This window comes from Lissotriton helveticus, chromosome 3_1 (assembly GCF_964261635.1).
Source record: "Lissotriton helveticus chromosome 3_1, aLisHel1.1, whole genome shotgun sequence".
Taxonomy (NCBI): Eukaryota; Metazoa; Chordata; class Amphibia; order Caudata; family Salamandridae; genus Lissotriton; species Lissotriton helveticus.
The window spans coordinates 2,067,199,069-2,067,220,939 of NC_136061.1; the positions used below are offsets into that span (position 1 = coordinate 2,067,199,069).

General features: G+C 45.9%; 1 protein-coding gene across 2 annotated transcripts in view; it reads left to right on the forward strand.

The window, feature by feature from the left end:
- The window catches only part of ACAN (aggrecan), a 239,099-nt gene that overhangs the window by 158,250 nt on the left and 58,978 nt on the right, over positions 1-21,871 (forward strand). For both annotated transcript variants that reach the window (XM_078683188.1, XM_078683189.1), the window contains exon 12: positions 19,350-21,662. In XM_078683188.1, coding sequence (XP_078539314.1) covers positions 19,350-21,662 — 2,313 coding nt within the window. The remainder of the gene's footprint in view (positions 1-19,349; positions 21,663-21,871) is intronic.

The following is a 21,871-nucleotide window of genomic DNA, read 5'->3' on the forward strand; positions in this document are numbered from 1 at the left end:
ATGACATCCAGATCAAACGGATGAAAGATTACTAAGCAAAAAGTGTCGCACATCAGTTCTGCCATGCATTCATCCCATATTCAAGGGATCTTACAGCCCTTCTCGAATTCAGCCCACTAGCGGGACGGCTCCTCATGTGGGACCCAGAGGAACACAAAATTTCTAAGTTTTCAAGCACTGATTACCCACAGTGCGTCAACACTCGAATCTCTCCAAGAGACTTGGCAAATAGACATAGGACCCATTAACAATGATGACTGGAAAGAGGCTCTACAGTCCCCCAGGATGGCTGCGATCTCCTTGCGCCAGCACCTTCTACAGTGAAATATTTACACAGAGCATACTACACCCGGGGGCGGCTTTATAGGGCGGGTCTGATAGCTTCCTAGGCATGTCTGTGTTGTGGGGTGGAGGAAGCCACTTTCATCCACACTGTGTGAACATGTCCAGTCTTGAACCGGTTTTGGAGGGGCGTTCATAGATGTCTGAAAGAGGTACGGTGCGGATAATACACTGCACACCATGGCTCGCATTACTACACATCAAAAAGGCCATTGGAGGCAACAGATATGAACGCCACCTACTGTTCTTGGGTTTGACCTTGGCCAAGCATGATATAGCTCATGCTTCGAAAGCACAGACCCCTTTCCTGCTGTGGGTTTGGAGGCGAGGTTTAGATTTTTGCATGGGATTGGAAGAACCAGTATTTAAGACCTGGGGGTGCCCCAAAAACATACAGGTATATGGCAATGCTCGGCAAACTATAGGGGTTTTGTCCTGACCCCACCGACCACCCCCCCAGCCCGCATTGTTGGATCTGGAGGTTCTGCCTCATGTATAGCATACTTTATGTATATACCATTACCGAGTTGATAAAGTGGATGATTGCCGGGTCAGTATCCAGGAACACGATCATATTCCCAAGATTCCTCCCTTTTTCTATCACTACTGCAGCCTGTTCTTTTCTTTAATGTTTTTTAAAATTGTTCTTCTCTTTTTCTTTTGTTCCCGTTACTAATGTACAAAATGTTATTTTCCCTATGTATACCTGGTTGCATCCTGCTTCATATGCATAAAATGGCTTTCAAGCATGTTTTTGGCAGAGAAAATTCAATAAAGTTTGTGCCACACATCGTCCTGCAAACCAGCAGACCCCCATGGTAGGGTTAAACGGGTGCCTTTCAGTTGCTGGTTGATGTATTCAGGTGTTAATCTAGTGTTAATGAGGTATAGTGCTGCCCTGTATATTTAGCTTTTTTTGCCACCTAATTTTATCGACTGTGCCACATAATGTGGTCCTTCACTGCCACATATTTCCAGTGGCTATGAATATAACACAGGTGTATCACACAAAGTAGGAGGCAATGTATAGTATTTATTAATTTATGTTTTTATTTATTTATTTATTTATTCAGGAGTTTTATATAGCACTGGCTAGACCCGGAGGTATCAGAGCGCTTTACATGAGGTTCCACAAAAGTTACATTACAAGATTACATCAGTTCCAATTAACATCAGATACTAGACAAACAAATGCAAGAGCATAGAAGATGAGATGATTGAAGTGTAGAGGGGAAGGGGATAAGGGTAAAGGGATAGTAGAGAGATACGGCAGAGAGACGAAAGGAAAGTCTGTCCAAAGTCCGGCTGAGTAGGTGACGGTTGAGGGAAAGTCCCAAAACCCATCTCCTCTATAGCTATCAGGTAGCTCCACCGGGCATTGGTCAAATAGCTCGGTCTCAATGGGAAAAACAATTAAAGAAACATGGGGGGCAAAATAAATGGAGCGTAGAGGGGAGGGGGCATGGAAGGAGAGAAAGTGGGGAGATTGGGGAAGAGACAACAGGGAGAGACGAAATTAAATCTGTCTAATGGCCGACTGGGTAGGTGACGACCAAAGAGGGAGTCCACGGCCCATCTCCCCTATAGCTAAACCAGGTAGCTCCATCGGGCATTCGACAAAAAAGTTCAGTCTCAATACATTGAGAGAGGAGAGAAGGAGAGACAAAAATAGAGGGAGGATGCGGGACGAGACGACAGGAGAGATGAAAAGGAAGTCTGGCTGAAGACCGACTGGGTAGGTGAGGTCCAAAGAGGAAATCCCCAATCTGTCTCCCCTATAGCAAAACCAGGTAGCTCCATCGGGCATCAGACAAAATAGCTAGATCTCAAATGACGAGGGGAAATTCACAGATAGACAGGGTGGGGACTAAGGGCCAGGACAGGTGAAGGCAGAGTTCAGCAGCAGGAAAGTGGAGAGTAGTTGAGTGAGGAGATAAACAGGGTGGGAACTAGGGCCAGGACAGGTGAAGGTAGAGGTCAATAGCAGGAAAGTGGAGAGGAGTAGAGCGAGGAGGGGTAGGGGGAAGGTAGTTCGGCAAGAAGTTCCCATGGATCTGGTGGGCTGTAGTTGCCAGCTTAGCCAATGTGCGGGTATTCGGCTGGTTCTCCGGAGCAGTCTCGGGTATAGTCAGGTTCTGCGTGATTTTTGGTTTCCCCATTGTGCCGCCAGAGTCAAAATGAGAACCCCCATGTATGCAGGAGATTCAACAGTGCCTGGTCGCACATGGAGGTGGAGGAAAGCAGGGACCGTGCCGACGGCGTAACACAGGCAGATGTGCCCGCGTCTGATCTCCTCAGCGGGACTCGCTGCTCGAGACCGCGTCATAGAAGCCCCAGAATACATTTTCAAGACACGCCAAGTTAACAGTAAAAATAAGTATCTGTAGGGAAACCCAAGATTCTCCAGCAATTACAACTTACGGGTTAAGATCCCTAACGAAGAGTAATATAATAAAGATGGTGGCTACTGTAAATTAAATAAATGGGCCAATGTTAATCTTTGGACAGGGTGCATGAAGGTTACTGTTCTGTTCCTCTAAAGAAATTTGTGTTGTATCTAGATTGGGATGAAAGTTCAGAAAAGATGGAAATGGTGGAATAATAGTTTCAGTAAAAAGTTCAAGTAGGCTGCTTGGTTGGTTTCTGGTATCTCAGGAATCCTATTGGACTTTCAGCCTTGCAGACAGAAGTGTCAGAAATGCATAAAAGAAGCGAGGCTGCAAGTATGTCTCTTTGGAATGCTCTGAAAATATTTATCGCATGAGTTAAATATCTTATTGTTTACAATGAATTAGCCCCATTGGAGTTAAGAGAAGAAAATCTACAACTAATGGGACTTTTATTGTAAACGATATTTTGGACACAATATTCATAGTATAGGATATTTTTCAATACAATATTCTGAAATACAACTGTTAAAGAGGATCCCACCAATTGAGGAGAGGATTTTCAGGGGCCTTTGGGCCATGTAGCTGCCTCAAGACTCTGTTTCCCACTGTGAGATGTAGGGCCAACAAACATGAAGGTGCACCATATAAAAAAAAAACATCATTCATAATAGCACTATTCTTAGTTCCCCCGAGCGCCTGTGATATTTGTTTCTCATGAGCATGGATAAGAGACCTAGCTGTGATGTGCATCAGTTCTAGTCACTCACGGTCATGTTTCTCTTGTTCCCACGCGTTTCTCATGATTCTTCAAACAAGCTAGCTGCTGAAGGAGTTTCTGGGGTAGACAAACTTGAGCGTGTTTGCAGTCAGCCAAACGTAGTACGACCCAAGTAATTGGAAGTTTCTGACCCGGTTGAGTGTTGCTTATTAGTTTCAATTTCAGTTAAAGGCTCTTTTTTGACCAGCAGGTAATTAGTCTTTGGTCCTAAATTGGTCAAGGATGTTCCAGAGATCAGGGCCCTAAATTGCTGAAGACATGCTCCATCATTTGGACCTTTCAGCTCCTGTTGATGGATGCTGTTCCGACTGACGCACAAAATTTAATAGCATCTACAAACCATGTGGTCTGTCTTTTTAGGGATGCCACTTTAAATTACTTTGCAATGGTTCTCTGCAGTAGTCCAGTTTAGTTCAGGTTTTTTCCCTTTCCCATTTTGTACTGGTATGTAAAAAATGGCCTGCTATGATATACCACATCTGACTAACCCATTTCCCATGTGTTGTGGAGGATGCGAAATGTTGAATTTTCAAGTGGCCCAGTTAAAAGCAGTACATAGCACAGACCTATCAAATACTGGAGCACATTAAAAATATATATATATAAAAATTACTGAAGGTAATTCAAGTTAACTTATTAATGGAAAATTAAAATCCTTCTAACTCCAAATACCAGCTATCACTTACAAATAATGTAAAATGTATTAAAGTGTTTTTTCTTATGCCCTTCTTTCAGGGTGAGAAGATTTTCAGAAGGGAAAACCGGAATGGCACAAACGTAGAAATAGGACTACATTTCCTATTGGTTCTCAGGGCATCATATATATATATATATATATATATATATATATGTAACAGCTCCAAAATCCCAAAAGATACCCAGCCGGGTTAATCAGGACAAATAGCACTCACAAGCACGACAGTTGCTTTCAGCAGGGGGTAGATTTATTCAGATAGACGCGTTTCGGGAGAAAACTCCCCTCGTCAGTATTTACATCTGTGAAACTGAATACTATGCCCTTATCTATGTTTGTCATGTACCATGAACATAAACGAGGGACTACGCAAAGCGCCTCATGAGCGCCATCTTTAAATGTACAAATACATTGTTTACCAGACATTGCTTGCAAGTGTGTTACACCATCAATTGCGCAGTGTATCGGCATAACCATCATCTTAATAATTACCCACATCGTTTATAATCAGAAAACCATTAGTATCTGAATTACGTGGCTGGGATGACTCAAAAACAACTTCAACCTGTGTATCAAGTCAGAAATCGGACATAGAAACATCAGGTAAATCTCGCCGTGGATCGGCAATGGCAGCCCCTATGGACTGCCTACTTAAGGTGCAGCAAAATATGCAGCAATGTACTTTACACATGTTAACAAAAAGTTAATAAAGATAGCATCTTTAACCCCAAGCCACAACTTGTTTTAAAACACCAAAATACAAAAATACAATTCATCTCAGAGTCATTATTCCATCAATTTTACAGATTCCATGCACTTTAACCCATCATTGTCAACCCAAATGAGAGGCCAGTTCTTCTCCCATGTTCAATCCCTTAGGTGCTCTGGTCTCTAAGTCTATGATATAACGAGACTCAAGTCTCCTAAGCGTGAGCAACCTATTGCCCCCTCTTGGATTTGCTTCAACTCTGTCCAAACAGAAATATCTCAAAAGGTTCCTGTCACTATTATGTTTGATAGAGAAGTGGCGTGCCACGGGATAAGTGAAATCCTTATTGGCTATAGCCTGCATGTGCTCTAGTGTCCTCAGTTTGACAGGATTGATCGTGCTACCCACATATCTCAACAAGCACGGGCACACAAGACAGTAAACCGCATGATCGGAATGGCAGGACATAAATTTTCTTCCCTCCAATGTGCCCAGGGACCTCATAGCTTAATGTTCTTTTACTCGAGAGGCAGGCCTTACACTTTCCGCAAGGGAAGAAGCCTTTGGCATCCTTTAGTGTACCCTGTCGTTTCTCAGTGGGTCGTAAATAGCTATGGACTACTTGATCACGAAGTGATCTCGCCTTCCTGTATGTAATTAATGGCACGTTGGGTATGTCAGAGCCAATAATCGGGTCTGCTTTCAGAATATGCCAATGTTTTGACAGAACTGATCGCAATTTGTGGGAGTCCACAGAATAGGAAGTGATCATGTGGAATTTACCTTCTGTGGTAGAGGCTGGCTTTTTGACGAAAAGACTAGAGCGAGGAACGCTTCTAACCTTATTTAGAGTCTCTCTTAGAAGATGGGGACTGTACCCTCTTATCATGAACCTCTCCATACATTCCAAGGCTGCTTTTTCAAAACAATCATCCTGGCTGCAGTTGCGCTTGAGCCGCAAAAATTCCCCGTATGGAATGTTATTAATTAATTTCCGGGGGTGGCTACTGGACGCGTGTAAAACGCTATTCCCAGCAGTAGGTTTGCGGTACAAATTAGTGCAGATGTGCCCATCCCTGATGCTTACTTCCAGGTCCAAGTAATTAACTTTTTCCCTGTTGATATCCCCAGTGAATCTCAAATGAAATTCATTATCATTGAGAATGTCAATATACTGATTGGCTTCCTCAATCGAACCATTCCATACTAGGAACAGGTCGTCAATGTACCTGCTCCATAGTACCACCTTGGAGTTCCAGGTGGAAAGTCTGGGGGCCCAGGCTACCTGCTCCTCCCACAAGCCCACGAATAAATTCGCGTAGCTGGGGGTGAAGCAGGAGCCCATGGCTGTGCCAGTCAGTTGGCGGTACATGGTGTCCTGAAAGAGAAAAATGTTGTTACGTAAACAGAATGCAATTAATTCTAATAGCATCCTATTATGTACTGCATATTTAAGCTCTCTCTTGTTGAGGAAGTACTCGATGGCATGGAGGCCCTGGTCATGATCTATGCAAGTATACAAACTCGTTATGTCCAGGGTAATCAGTATGTACGATGGTTGCCAGTTCAAGAGTTCCACCTTCTCTATGAAGTCTGTGGTGTCTCTGATATATGATTTCAAAGACAGCACAGCACTGAATAGGTGGTGGTCTAAGAATTTGGAGAGGTTCTCCGTCAATCCTCCCATAGAGGAGATTATGGGTCTCCCAGGGGGGTCGTTGATGTCCTTATGGACCTTGGGAAGATGGTAAAAACAAGGTAACACAGGGTTGGTAGTCTTGAGAAAAAGATATTCCTCCAGATCTAGAATCTGTTTATCATGCCATTTCTTGAGTAAAACATAGAGATCATTGATGCTGGATAGATAATCTTGTTTCTTTATTATGGCATAGCAGGAAGCATCCTGCAGTTGACGCATAGCCTCAGCCACATATTTAGTCCTGGACATGATGACAACGTTGCCTCCCTTGTCAGAGGGTTTGCACACAATGGTTTCGTCATCCATGATGGTCTTAATGGCTAAATGTTGTTCCTTGGTGGTATTGAATGGTATTCTCAGATTTTCTTGTGTGGTTCTCATGGCCATCAGATCCCTGGTGACTATTTCGGAAAAAATGTCAATCGAATCCACCGCAGTCTGCGGAACAAATTCAGAAGCCAACTTAAAATTGCTTTTAGGTGCAGTTTGATCGATGTCGACATTAGCCAGTCTTTGAGTGAGGGTATTGCCTGTTGTTTCCATTTCCATATTGCATTCCTGTCTCAAATTATGTAACACTTCGCAGGCGGTGAGATCATTGACGGTTAATAGATCCGTGTCCTTTTTACTCTGTCTTAGATGCTTAGCTTCTTGGGCTGTTGGTTTAGTTTTATGAAACTTGTGCAATTTGATCTTCCGGACGAATTTAAACAGATCGATACGTGTCTGTGTGTACTCCATGCTTTTATTTGGACAGAATGTCAGTCCCAACTTTAGAACAGACAGAGTTCAAGGTCATCCGAGAAAGCTGGCTAAGAGATGGCAAGAACAAACCCCCAGAAGCAGGAGACAAACCCGACGAGGGGGCTGGAAGGGGAAGGGGAAGAGGCAGAGGCAACACCCAGAACAAACCAACTACGAGAATCACCAGGAGCCAGAGAAGGGGAAGGTGGTAGGCCCTTCAGAACAACTCACCATTTTGAATCTATCGGAAATACACTTAACTCCAGCAGAAGAGTCTGTTCTAAAGTTGGGACTGACATTCTGTCCAAATAAAAGCATGGAGTACACACAGACACGTATCGATCTGTTTAAATTCGTCCGGAAGATCAAATTGCACAAGTTTCATAAAACTAAACCAACAGCCCAAGAAGCTAAGCATCTAAGACAGAGTAAAAAGGACACGGATCTATTAACCGTCAATGATCTCACCGCCTGCGAAGTGTTACATAATTTGAGACAGGAATGCAATATGGAAATGGAAACAACAGGCAATACCCTCACTCAAAGACTGGCTAATGTCGACATCGATCAAACTGCACCCAAAAGCAATTTTAAGTTGGCTTCTAAATTTGTTCCGCAGACTGCGGTGGATTTGACTGACATTTTTTCCGAAATAGTCACCAGGGATCTGATGGCTATGAGAACCACACAAGAAAATCGGAGAATACCATTCAATACCACCAAGGAACAACATTTAGTCATTAAGACCATCATGGATGACGAAACCATTGTGTGCAAACCCTCTGACAAGGGAGGCAACGTTGTCATCATGTCCAGGACTAAATATGTGGCTGAGGCTATGCGTCAACTGCAGGATGCTTCCTGCTATGCCATAATAAAGAAACAAGATTATCTATCCAGCATCAATGATCTCTATGTTTTACTCAAGAAATGGCATGATAAACAGATGCTAGATCTGGAGGAATATCTTTTTCTCAAGACTACCAACCCTGTGTTACCTTGTTTTTACCATCTTCCCAAGGTCCATAAGGACATCAACGACCCCCCTGGGAGACCCATAATCTCCTCTATGGGAGGATTGACGGAGAACCTCTCCAAATTCTTAGACCACCACCTATTCAGTGCTAAGCTGTCTTTGAAATCATATATCAGAGACACCACAGACTTCATAGAGAAGGTGGAACTCTTGAACTGGCAACCATCATACATACTGATTACCCTGGACATAACGAGTTTGTATACTTGCATAGATCATGACCAGGGCCTCCATGCCATCGAGTACTTCCTCAACAAGAGAGAGCTTAAATATGCAGTACATAATAGGATGCTACTAGAATTTATTGCATTCTGTTTACGTAACAACATTTTTCTCTTTCAGGACACCATGTACCGCCAACTGACTGGCACAGCCATGGGCTCCTGCTTCGCCCCCAGCTACGCGAATTTATTCGTGGGCTGGTGGGAGGAGCAGGTAGCCTGGGCCCCCAGACTTTCCACCTGGAACTCCAAGGTGGTACTATGGAGCAGGTACATTGACGACCTGTTCCTAGTATGGAATGGTTCGATTGAGGAAGCCAATCAGTATATTGACATTCTCAATGATAATGAATTTCATTTGAGATTCACTGGGGATATCAACAGGGAAAAAGTTAATTACTTGGACCTGGAAGTAAGCATCAGGGATGGGCACATCTGCACTAATTTGTACCGCAAACCTACTGCTGGGAATAGCGTTTTACACGCGTCCAGTAGCCACCCCCGGAAATTAATTAATAACATTCATACGGGGAATTTTTGCGGCTCAAGCGCAACTGCAGCCAGGGTGATTGTTTTGAAAAAGCAGCCTTGGAATGTATGGAGAGGTTCATGATAAGAGGGTACAGTCCCCATCTTCTAAGAGAGACTCTAAATAAGGTTAGAAGCGTTCCTCGCCCTAGTCTTTTCGTCAAAAAGCCAGCCTCTACCACAGAAGGTAAATTCCGCATGATCACTTCCTATTCTGTGGACTCCCACAAATTGCGATCAGTTCTGTCAAAACATTGGCATATTCTGAAAGCAGACCCGATTATTGGCTCTGACATACCCAACGTGCCATTAATTACATACAGGAAGGCGAGATCACTTCGTGATCAAGTAGTCCATAGCTATTTACGACCCACTGAGAAACGACAGGGTACACTAAAGGATGCCAAAGGCTTCTTCCCTTGCGGAAAGTGTAAGGCCTGCCTTTCGAGTAAAAGAACATTAAGCTATGAGGTCCCTGGGCACATTGGAGGGAAGAAGATCAGTAAATTTATGTCCTGCCATTTCGATCATGCGGTTTACTGTCTTGTGTGCCCTTGCTTGTTGAGATATGTGGGTAGCACGATCAATCCTGTCAAACTGAGGATACTAGAGCACATGCGGGCTATAGCCAATAAGGATTTCACTTATCCCGTGGCACGCCACTTCTCTATCAAACATAATAGTGACAGGAACCTTTTGAGATATTTCTGTTTGGACAGAGTTGAAGCAAATCCAAGAGGGGGCAATAGGTTGCTCACGCTTAGGAGACTTGAGTCTCGTTATATCATAGACTTAGAGACCAGAGCACCTAAGGGATTGAACATGGGAGAAGAACTGGCCTCTCATTTGGGTTGACAATGATGGGTTAAAGTGCATGGAATCTGTAAATTTGATGGAATAATGACTCTGAGATGAATTGTATTTTTGTATTTTGGTGTTTTAAAACAAGTTGTGGCTTGGGGTTAAAGATGCTATCTTTATTAACTTTTTGTTAACATGTGTAAAGTACATTGCTGCATATTTTGCTGCACCTTAAGTAGGCAGTCCATAGGGGCTGCCATTGCCGATCCACGGCGAGATTTACCTGATGTTTCTATGTCCGATTTCTGACTTGATACACAGGTTGAAGTTGTTTTTGAGTCATCCCAGCCACGTAATTCAGATACTAATGGTTTTCTGATTATAAACGATGTGGGTAATTATTAAGATGATGGTTATGCCGATACACGGCGCAATTGATGGTGTAACACACTTGCAAGCAATGTCTGGTAAACAATGTATTTGTACATTTAAAGATGGCGCTCATGAGGCGCTTTGCGTAGTCCCTCGTTTATGTTCATGGTACATGACAAACATAGATAAGGGCATAGTATTCAGTTTCACAGATGTAAATACTGACGAGGGGAGTTTTCTCCCGAAACGCGTCTATCTGAATAAATCTACCCCCTGCTGAAAGCAACTGTCGTGCTTGTGAGTGCTATTTGTCCTGATTAACCCGGCTGGGTATCTTTTGGGATTTTGGAGCTGTTATGTGTTAACCGCGGACACCAACGCGGTTCGAAGCACCCGCTTTAAGAGTGACTCGTTTCTTTTTGGTGTGAAAAGGAGCGTGCATATATATATATGTATATATGTATATATATATATGACCAAGAACACTTCCCAACAAAAGAAAGTCTGGGGCCACTTAGGGGGAACACAGCCATGAATCTTTATTGCAGGAAAGCACAATAGCGCGGATGGGCGGATGCATTTCAGCCTTGTGGCCTCTTCAGCGCCCAGCGTGTTTCACAGGAGAATAATGCGCCGCTCACCAGTTCTGCCCCACCCAGTTCAGGTATATACTGTGGTTAGCTCCTCCCCCAAACTGTGATCCGTATCACCTGCTTGGGTCCTCTGATGTAATGACGAACTACTGATCCCAGCATGCAGCAGATTGCCAGGATCCCCACGTTTCTGCGGGAATAGCAGGACTGTTTGGCAGCTCTCTCCTCGTGTCCCGCACTGCCTGCCACAAACAAGATCTCCTTGTTTCCCCCAAGACTGCACCACCATCGCATTCAGGTATGTTTGTCCACGGGGGCTATGTCGCCCAGTGCGGAGTTCCATGACTCCATCACCGCTTCCTTTCCTCCCGTCTGCAGTGGTGTGCTCGATTCTTCCGTTAACACGGATTCAAAGAAAGTTGTGCCAGAGCACAGCGTCGTCAGAGTAGATCGAGCCAACTTGTGTGCAGGGGTCCCAGTAGCACTACTCTGGCTCGTAGTGCGAAATATGACCAAGAACACTTCCCAACAAAAGAAAGTCTGGGGCCACTTAGGGGGAACACAGCCGTGAATCTTTATTGCAGGAAAGCACAATAGCGCGGATGGGCGTATGCATTTCAGCCTTGTGGCCTCTTCAGCGCCAAGCGTGTTTCACAGGAGAATAATGCGCCGCTCACCAGTTCTGCCCCACCCAGTTCAGGTATATACTGTGGTTAGCTCCTCCCCCAAACTGTGATCCGTATCACCTGCTTGGGTCCTCTGATGTAATGACGAACTACTGATCCCAGCATGCAGCAGATTGCCAGGATCCCCACGTTTTTGCGGGAATAGCAGGACTGTTTGGCAGCTCTCTCCTCGTGTCCCGCACTGCCTGCCACAAACAAGATCTCCTTGTTTCCCCCAAGACTGCACCACCATCGCATTCAGGTATGTTTGTCCACGGGGCTATGTCGCCCAGTGCGGAGTTCCATGACTCCATCACCGCTTCCTTTCCTCCCGTCTGCAGTGGTGTGCTCGATTCTTCCGTTAACACGGATTCAAAGAAAGTTGTGCCAGAGCACAGCGTCGCCAGAGTAGATCGAGCCAACTTGTGTGCAGGGGTCCCAGTAGCACTACTCTGGCTCGTAGTGCGAAATATGACCAAGAACACTTCCCAACAAAAGAAAGTCTGGGGCCACTTAGGGGGAACACAGCCGTGAATCTTTATTGCAGGAAAGCACAATAGCGCGGATGGGCGTATGCATTTCAGCCTTGTGGCCTCTTCAGCGCCCAGCGTGTTTCACAGGAGAATAATGCGCCGCTCACCAGTTCTGCCCCACCCAGTTCAGGTATATACTGTGGTTAGCTCCTCCCCCAAACTGTGATCCGTATCACCTGCTTGGGTCCTCTGATGTAATGACGAACTACTGATCCCAGCATGCAGCAGATTACCAGGATCCCCACGTTTCTGCGGGAATAGCAGGACTGTTTGGCAGCTCTCTCCTCGTGTCCCGCACTGCCTGCCACAAACAAGATCTCCTTGTGTCCCCCAAGACTGCACCACCATCGCATTCAGGTATGTTTGTCCACGGGGGCTATGTCGCCCAGTGCGGAGTTCCATGACTCCATCACCGCTTCCTTTCCTCCCGTCTGCAGTGGTGTGCTCGATTCTTCCGTTAACACGGATTCAAAGAAAGTTGTGCCAGAGCACAGCGTCGTCAGAGTAGATCGAGCCAACTTGTGTGCAGGGGTCCCAGTAGCACTACTCTGGCTCGTAGTGCGAAATATGACCAAGAACACTTCCCAACAAAAGAAAGTCTGGGGCCACTTAGGGGGAACACAGCCGTGAATCTTTATTGCAGGAAAGCACAATAGCGCGGATGGGCGTATGCATTTCAGCCTTGTGGCCTCTTCAGCGCCAAGCGTGTTTCACAGGAGAATAATGCGCCGCTCACCAGTTCTGCCCCACCCAGTTCAGGTATATACTGTGGTTAGCTCCTCCCCCAAACTGTGATCCGTATCACCTGCTTGGGTCCTCTGATGTAATGACGAACTACTGATCCCAGCATGCAGCAGATTGCCAGGATCCCCACGTTTCTGCGGGAATAGCAGGACTGTTTGGCAGCTCTCTCCTCGTGTCCCGCACTGCCTGCCACAAACAAGATCTCCTTGTTTCCCCCAAGACTGCACCACCATCGCATTCAGGTATGTTTGTCCACGGGGGCTATGTCGCCCAGTGCGGAGTTCCATGACTCCATCACCGCTTCCTTTCCTCCCGTCTGCAGTGGTGTGCTCGATTCTTCCGTTAACACGGATTCAAAGAAAGTTGTGCCAGAGCACAGCGTCGCCAGAGTAGATCGAGCCAACTTGTGTGCAGGGGTCCCAGTAGCACTACTCTGGCTCGTAGTGCGAAATATGACCAAGAACACTTCCCAACAAAAGAAAGTCTGGGGCCACTTAGGGGGAACACAGCCGTGAATCTTTATTGCAGGAAAGCACAATAGCGCGGATGGGCGTATGCATTTCAGCCTTGTGGCCTCTTCAGCGCCCAGCGTGTTTCACAGGAGAATAATGCGCCGCTCACCAGTTCTGCCCCACCCAGTTCAGGTATATACTGTGGTTAGCTCCTCCCCCAAACTGTGATCCGTATCACCTGCTTGGGTCCTCTGATGTAATGACGAACTACTGATCCCAGCATGCAGCAGATTACCAGGATCCCCACGTTTCTGCGGGAATAGCAGGACTGTTTGGCAGCTCTCTCCTCGTGTCCCGCACTGCCTGCCACAAACAAGATCTCCTTGTGTCCCCCAAGACTGCACCACCATCGCATTCAGGTATGTTTGTCCACGGGGGCTATGTCGCCCAGTGCGGAGTTCCATGACTCCATCACCGCTTCCTTTCCTCCCGTCTGCAGTGGTGTGCTCGATCCTTCCGTTAACACGGATTCAAAGAAAGTTGTGCCAGAGCACAGCGTCGCCAGAGTAGATCGAGGCAACTTGTGTGCAGGGGTCCCAGTAGCACTACTCTGGCTCGTAGTGCAAAATATGACCAAGAACACTTCCCAACAAAAGAAAGTCTGGGGCCACTTAGGGGGAACACAGCCGTGAATCTTTATTGCAGGAAAGCACAATAGCGCGGATGGGCGTATGCATTTCAGCCTTGTGGCCTCTTCAGCGCCCAGCGTGTTTCACAGGAGAATAATGCGCCGCTCACCAGTTCTGCCCCACCCAGTTCAGGTATATACTGTGGTTAGCTCCTCCCCCAAACTGTGATTCGTATCACCTGCTTGGGTCCTCTGATGTAATGACGAACTACTGATCCCAGCATGCAGCAGATTGCCAGGATCCCCACGTTTCTGCGGAAATAGCAGGACTGTTTGGCAGCTCTCTCCTCGTGTCCCGCACTGCCTGCCACAAACAAGATCTCCTTGTGTCACCCAAGACTGCACCACCATCGCATTCAGGTATGTTTGTCCACGGGGGCTATGTCGCCCAGTGCGGAGTTCCATGACTCCATCACCGCTTCCTTTCCTCCCGTCTGCAGTGGTGTGCTCGATCCTTCCGTTAACACGGATTCAAAGAAAGTTGTGCCAGAGCACAGCGTCGCCAGAGTAGATCGAGCCAACTTGTGTGCAGGGGTCCCAGTAGCACTACTCTGGCTCGTAGTGCAAAATATGACCAAGAACACTTCCCAACAAAAGAAAGTCTGGGGCCACTTAGGGGGAACACAGCCGTGAATCTTTATTGCAGGAAAGCACAATAGCGCGGATGGGCGTATGCATTTCAGCCTTGTGGCCTCTTCAGCGCCCAGCGTGTTTCACAGGAGAATAATGCGCCGCTCACCAGTTCTGCCCCACCCAGTTCAGGTATATACTGTGGTTAGCTCCTCCCCCAAACTGTGATCCGTATCACCTGCTTGGGTCCTCTGATGTAATGACGAACTACTGATCCCAGCATGCAGCAGATTGCCAGGATCCCCACGTTTCTGCGGGAATAGCAGGACTGTTTGGCAGCTCTCTCCTCGTGTCCCGCACTGCCTGCCACAAACAAGATCTCCTTGTGTCCCCCAAGACTGCACCACCATTGCATTCAGGTATGTTTGTCCACGGGGGCTATGTCGCCCAGTGCGGAGTTCCATGACTCCATCACCGCTTCCTTTCCTCCCGTCTGCAGTGGTGTGCTCGATCCTTCCGTTAACACGGATTCAAAGAAAGTTGTGCCAGAGCACAGCGTCGCCAGAGTAGATCGAGCCAACTTGTGTGCAGGGGTCCCAGTAGCACTACTCTGGCTCGTAGTGCGAAATATGACCAAGAACACTTCCCAACAAAAGAAAGTCTGGGGCCACTTAGGGGGAACACAGCCGTGAATCTTTATTGCAGGAAAGCACAATAGCGCGGATGGGCGTATGCATTTCAGCCTTGTGGCCTCTTCAGCGCCAAGCGTGTTTCACAGGAGAATAATGCGCCGCTCACCAGTTCTGCCCCACCCAGTTCAGGTATATACTGTGGTTAGCTCCTCCCCCAAACTGTGATCCGTATCACCTGCTTGGGTCCTCTGATGTAATGACGAACTACTGATCCCAGCATGCAGCAGATTGCCAGGATCCCCACGTTTCGGCGGGAATAGCAGGACTGTTTGGCAGCTCTCTCCTCGTGTCCCACACTGCCTGCCACAAACAAGATCTCCTTGTGTCCCCCAAGACTGCACCACCATCGCATTCAGGTATGTTTGTCCACGGGGGCTATGTCGCCCAGTGCGGAGTTCCATGACTCCATCACCGCTTCCTTTCCTCCCGTCTGCAGTGGTGTGCTCGATCCTTCCGTTAACACGGATTCAAAGAAAGTTGTGCCAGAGCACAGCGTCGCCAGAGTAGATCGAGCCAACTTGTGTGCAGGGGTCCCAGTAGCACTACTCTGGCTCGTAGTACGAAATATGACCAAGAACACTTCCCAACAAAAGAAAGTCTGGGGCCACTTAGGGGGAACACAGCCGTGAATCTTTATTGCAGGAAAGCACAATAGCGCGGATGGGCGTATGCATTTCAGCCTTGTGGCCTCTTCAGCGCCCAGCGTGTTTCACAGGAGAATAATGCGCTGCTCACCAGTTCTGCCCCACCCAGTTCAGGTATATACTGTGGTTAGCTCCTCCCCCAAACTGTGATCCGTATCACCTGCTTGGGTCCTCTGATGTAATGACGAACTACTGATCCCAGCATGCAGCAGATTGCCAGGATCCCCACGTTTCTGCGGGAATAGCAGGACTGTTTGGCAGCTCTCTCCTCGTGTCCCGCACTGCCTGCCACAAACAAGATCTCCTTGTGTCCCCCAAGACTGCACCACCATCGCATTCAGGTATGTTTGTCCACGGGGGCTATGTCGCCCAGTGCGGAGTTCCATATATATATATATATATATATATATATATATATATATATATATAGATAGATATATATATTTATATGACAGACAATCCTTTCCCGATGAAAAGATGAGAGGCCACGCGGGGAACATAGAACAAACAGCCGTTTATTTCAGAGGTCCTGGAATGGCGAATGCATTTCGGCAATCGTGCCTTCTTCAGCGCCTTGCCCCTTAACAACTTCCTTCCCAGTATCCTCCTGTTTAAAGTTCGAAGGCACTGTGTTCCCTCCCCCGTGCAGTCTGCACAGCCTATCACAGTCCGTTTTGAATATGGCGGACTCCAAATCCCAACATGCAACAGTTCTGGCAATGTCGGGTGGCCGGTGTGGAGGAGTAGAGATCAATGTTGTGTTGTGCCCAATCAGGTAGGTGGGGTGGTTGAAGGACGATTGAACATCGCGGTGCATGCCCTGTGTCCCCGCTTGATTGCAGCGCCTCTCCTCCCAGGTTAGGTTAGAAGCTGGGGCAGTCAAATGTGAGACTGTTTGCCCCGTAGAGATAAAGTACCTCAGCCTGCTTCCTCCACGCTGAGATTCCTGGTGGACTACTGGGTTTTATCGAGCCCTCGATTTTCTTGAAAGCTGCAAGCAGCGCGGTTGCCAGTTATCACCCAGAGTCACTCGTTGCTGCAGGGCCAACTCTTCTGCGCGTCTGGCTGCGCAGTAAATATGACAGACAATCCTTTCCCAATGAAAAGATGAGAGGCCACGCGGGGAACATAGAACAAACAGCCGTTTATTTCAGAGGTCCTGGAATGGCGAATGCATTTCGGCAATCGTGCCTTCTTCAGCACCTTGCCCCTTAACAACTTCCTTCCCAGTATCCTCCTGTTTAATATATTTATATATATATAGATAGATATATATAGATATAGATATAGATGTATTTTGTATAGATATAGATCTATGTATATATATATATATATAGATATATATAGATCTACATATATCTATATATCTATATTCACTTAAAAAAACAAAGGTTACAGGGACGTTGTATATATATATATATATATATATATATATATATATATATATATATATATGTATATATATAGTTTTATATATATATATATATATATATAGATGTATTGTTAGATATATATATAGATAGATAGATAAATATAGATATATAGATATAGATGTATTATTAGATAAATATATATAGATCTGTATAGATAGATATATAGATCTATATGTAAATATATATTTATTTATATAGATATGTATATATCTATATAGATATATATCTATAGATATATATAGATATAGATGTATTGTTAGATATATGTAGATTTATATAGATATAGATATATATGAATTATTATATATATATATAGATATATATAGAAATATATATAGATTTACATATACCTATATTCACTTAAAAAACAAAGGTTACAGGGACGTTATAGTAAAGAAATAGAATTTAAATAACCTTAGAAATTCACTGAACAAACAAAGGTTATAGTTAGGCTCAGATTCAGACTCGTACAAAACCATAGAAAATCAGCAGTTATAGTTACCTGAGCAAAGTATAACTTATGCCCCTGCAATCCACTTCTTAAGACCTACGCATATTACATCACTCATGACATGGTCAGTTACATCACTGATGACATCACTGACGACATCTCAAATGAGTGTAAGTGTTTTTAGAAGTTTATGGGTGTTAAACATATATTCTAACCTACGAGGCAGCTCCTTGTGTGTAAAAGCAATTCTGCACCACTTCCAGCAAGCAAGAGCATTTTTAATGCTCTCACTTGTTCGAAGCGGAGTGTTTGCTGTGGCTTGGGAGGAGAGGTAATGCTTGCACCAAGCCACAGCAAACATCTATGTTCCAGATGTGGGCATCCTGAGACACAGCAGGTGATGGCCCTGTGGCATGGTGGTTCCCAGGGCCATCTATGGCTCCAGGAGGAGTGCCTCACTGCTCCCTCCTTTATTCTTGTAGGGCCTACCCTGGAGAGGTGGAAGTCACTGGGGCCAAGAAAGGCCCGGGAGGGGGGTCGTGTGGCCCTTCTCCCATTTAAAAAAAAAGAACTTGGTCCTTGGGAGGTTGTGGTCCCGGGGCTTGTGAGGGTCCCTGAGGCCCCCCACTACAAATGTATTGTGGTCATGGGGAGGTGGTTGTCCATAGGGACGGGGGGTCCAAGATGCCCCCATACCATGCATTAGCCCCCGGGAGATGTTGAGCCATGGGGCACGGGAGGTTCAAGAGGCCCCCCAATTTGTTTTTGTAATGTGGCCCCAGGGAGGTGATGGTCCCCAGGGTTTCCTGAGAGGCCTCCCTTTTTCAAAATGAATGAGCCCCAAGGAGGTAGTGGTCCCCTGGGCATTAATAGGCCTCTGGACGCTTCTTATTGAAGAAAGTGTCAGGACTCCGGGAGAGTCCTTCAGAAACTGGGACTGTCTGGGCAAATCTGGGATGTCTGGTCACTCTACCTTCTTTGTCAGTATTTTTGTTGGTCTTCACCTCCACAAGATGACGTACAGGGGGTAAAACATATTTGTTTCATTCTGGTTTTAAACACCAAACACTAGGTGTGGCGCCGCGGCCAGGGCGACTGACGCTGGAATCTGGGGACCACGGTTCGATCCCCGGCTCCGGCGGCAGGTTAGCCCAGCACCATGTGACTCTGGGCAATAGCTCGCTTAATCTTCCCGACGGCCCCCAGCGCCTAGAGACCCTTACGGGTGATTGTGCGCTTTACAAATGTGGACTTTACTTTATAAATGACTCATCAGTAAGTGTCACATGCACCCTCACTTCGGTCATTATGTGCCATGTTCTGATGCTAAACAGTTTGTTTAAAGGGCACCACTTCAAATGCAAAATATATGTTTTAAAGAAGCCCCATTAACTCTCATTCGGACAACGTGATGACATAAGACATAACCTTGAAGTTCAGTAACCACTATTATGTAGTTTTTCAGGCAACCAATATGTAATGTATAACTGTATGTTAGTGAATAACTTTAAATACCTTTGGTATAGATATACACTCCTGTGTAATGTGTGAATCTTTCATTTATTTATAGCAACTCCTTCGGCTGCTCCTCCTGTCACCATACCTGAACTTGTCAGCGGTGAGTCATCTGTGTCGACCAGCGGGGTATCTTCAGGGGAACCATCTGGAGAAACATCAGTCAGTGGAGAACCTTCTGGAGAGGCATCAGGACTTCCAAGTGGGGAACCTATCATCAGTGGAGATATCTCTGGAGCAGAAATTAGTGGTGAACCATCAGGGGGTGGCCAAAGTGGAATGCCATCTGGAATCTCCGGAGATGAAGTCAGTGGCCTACCATCTGGAGAACCAGAAGTCAGTGGCTTACCTTCTGGAGAGGTTGAGGTTAGTGGCCTACCTTCTGGTGACATTGATGTCAGTGGCCTACCCTCTGGAGAGCAAGTGGAAAGTGGACTGCAATCTGGAGAAATAGACATTAGTGGGATTTCGTCTGGCATTCCTGAAATAAGTGGGCTGCCCTCTGGAGAGGAAATTATATCTGGAGACACATCAGGGATTACTGACCTCAGTGGTCTACCTTCAGTGGACTTAGAAAGCAGTGGTACCCCAGAAGTCAGTGGAATGCCTTCTGGAATATCAGAAATTAGTGGAGAGCTATCTGGTGTCGAGTTAGTAAGTGGACTCCCATCTGGCATTGATGATCTTAGTGGACTCCCCTCAGGTTTTCCAACTATTATCCATATAGACACTCCTTGGGTAGAAGGCGTAACACAAGGTCCTGGAACAGAATCAGAAGGCCAAGGCGTAACTGAGGTCAGTGGTGCTGGGGCTGTCTCAGGATTACCATCTGGTGACTTGGGCATCAGTGGGTTACCCTCAGGATTTGATATCAGTGGAGAACAATCTGGAATAATTGAAACCAGTGGTGACGTTTCTGGGCAGTTCGAAATCAGTGGTGATCAATCTGGGATAAGTAGCAGTGGTGATTCATCTGCACCATTTGATATCAGTGGGGAACCATCTGGCATCCAAGACGTTAGTGGAGAAGCATCTGGAGTAAGTGACATCAGTGGAGACCTGTCAGGAATGATTGATGTTAGTGGTGATCTTTCTGGGATGATTGATAGTAGTGGGGAACTATCAGGTATAATGGACATTAGTGGAGAACAATCTGGCATCATGGATATAAGTGGAGAACTTTTCAGTGGGGATGCAGATGTAAGTGGAATGATTTCTGGTATCCATTATGAAAGTGGTGAAGCTTCTGGCATTACTTTTATTGATGGTGGTTTGGTAGAACTGACACCACCTACCATTAGAGAGGAGGAAGGGAAAGGGTCTGTGGAATTTAGTGGTATCATTTCCGGAGATGGAGACATCTCCGGTGACAGTGGACAATATTCTGGTCTTACCGATATTAGTGGTTTTATTTCTGGATTTGACGAAATATCTGGATTCACTAGTGGGCACATAGGAGCCAGTGGGATTACCAGTGGAGACGGTCAGTTTAGTGGGGAATCATCTGGAATTGAATACTTAAGTGGATTACCATCTGGGGCATATGATGGCAGTGGGCTGGCATCTGGTTTTCCGACTGTCTCAATTATAGATTCCACATTGGTGGAAATGCAGACACAATCACCTGTTGCACAAGAAGCAGGAGAAGGACCATCTGGAGTTATAGAACTGAGTGGATTGTTTTCAGGCGAAAGTTCTGGTGACATTTCTGGTGTTTCAGAAATTAGTGGTGAATCATCAGGAAAAATAGAAACCAGTGGACTATCCTCTGGCATTGCTGAGATAAGTGAAGAACCTTCTGGGCGTGTTGACGTCAGCGGAGAACTCTCTGGCAACTCTGGTCTCAGTGGAGACACATCTGGTATTTTAGAAGTTACATTAATTTCATCAGAGTTAACTGAGATAGTAACAACGCCCACAGTGTCACAGGAGATGGGCGGATTAACATTCCCTTACATTTTTGAAACAAGTGCTGGACTTTCTGCGTCTGGAGAAATCAGTGGAGACATTTCTGGTGTGGCTGCAATTAGTGGGGAGTCATCAGGCATTCCTTTTGTCAGTGGGGAACCATCCGGGGCAACTGAAGCAAGCACAGCAGTGAGTGGAGATGTTTCTGGAAGTTCCGACTTCACTATCCTGGATGTTTCAGGGGAAACCTCAGTGCCGGACATTGTTATTAGCACTAGCATTCCAGAAATTGAACTGACACAGCATCCTGATGGCCCTGAAGAGGCTAACCTTGAGATAGAATCATCTGCAGTACCACTGTCTGAAGCATGGGCAGAGAGCACTACAATTCTGGACACCACACCACCAACATTAACAGCCGTTCCTCCTCAAGTGTCTCCAGAAATGACTGACACAGAGGGTAAATCTAATTTATTTTATCTGTGATGAAATGTGAAAGTGATTTACTGTGGTCCCTTGATGACTCTCTTGCATGCTTTGAGAACTGCAGTGTGTTCCAATTCTACAGCCTTATTTTTTCAGAAATGCCAAGTCATAACAACTATAATTAGGAGTTGGCACAAATTACTCTAGCACAGTAAAATTAGATGACAGTATAGAAATGATAAG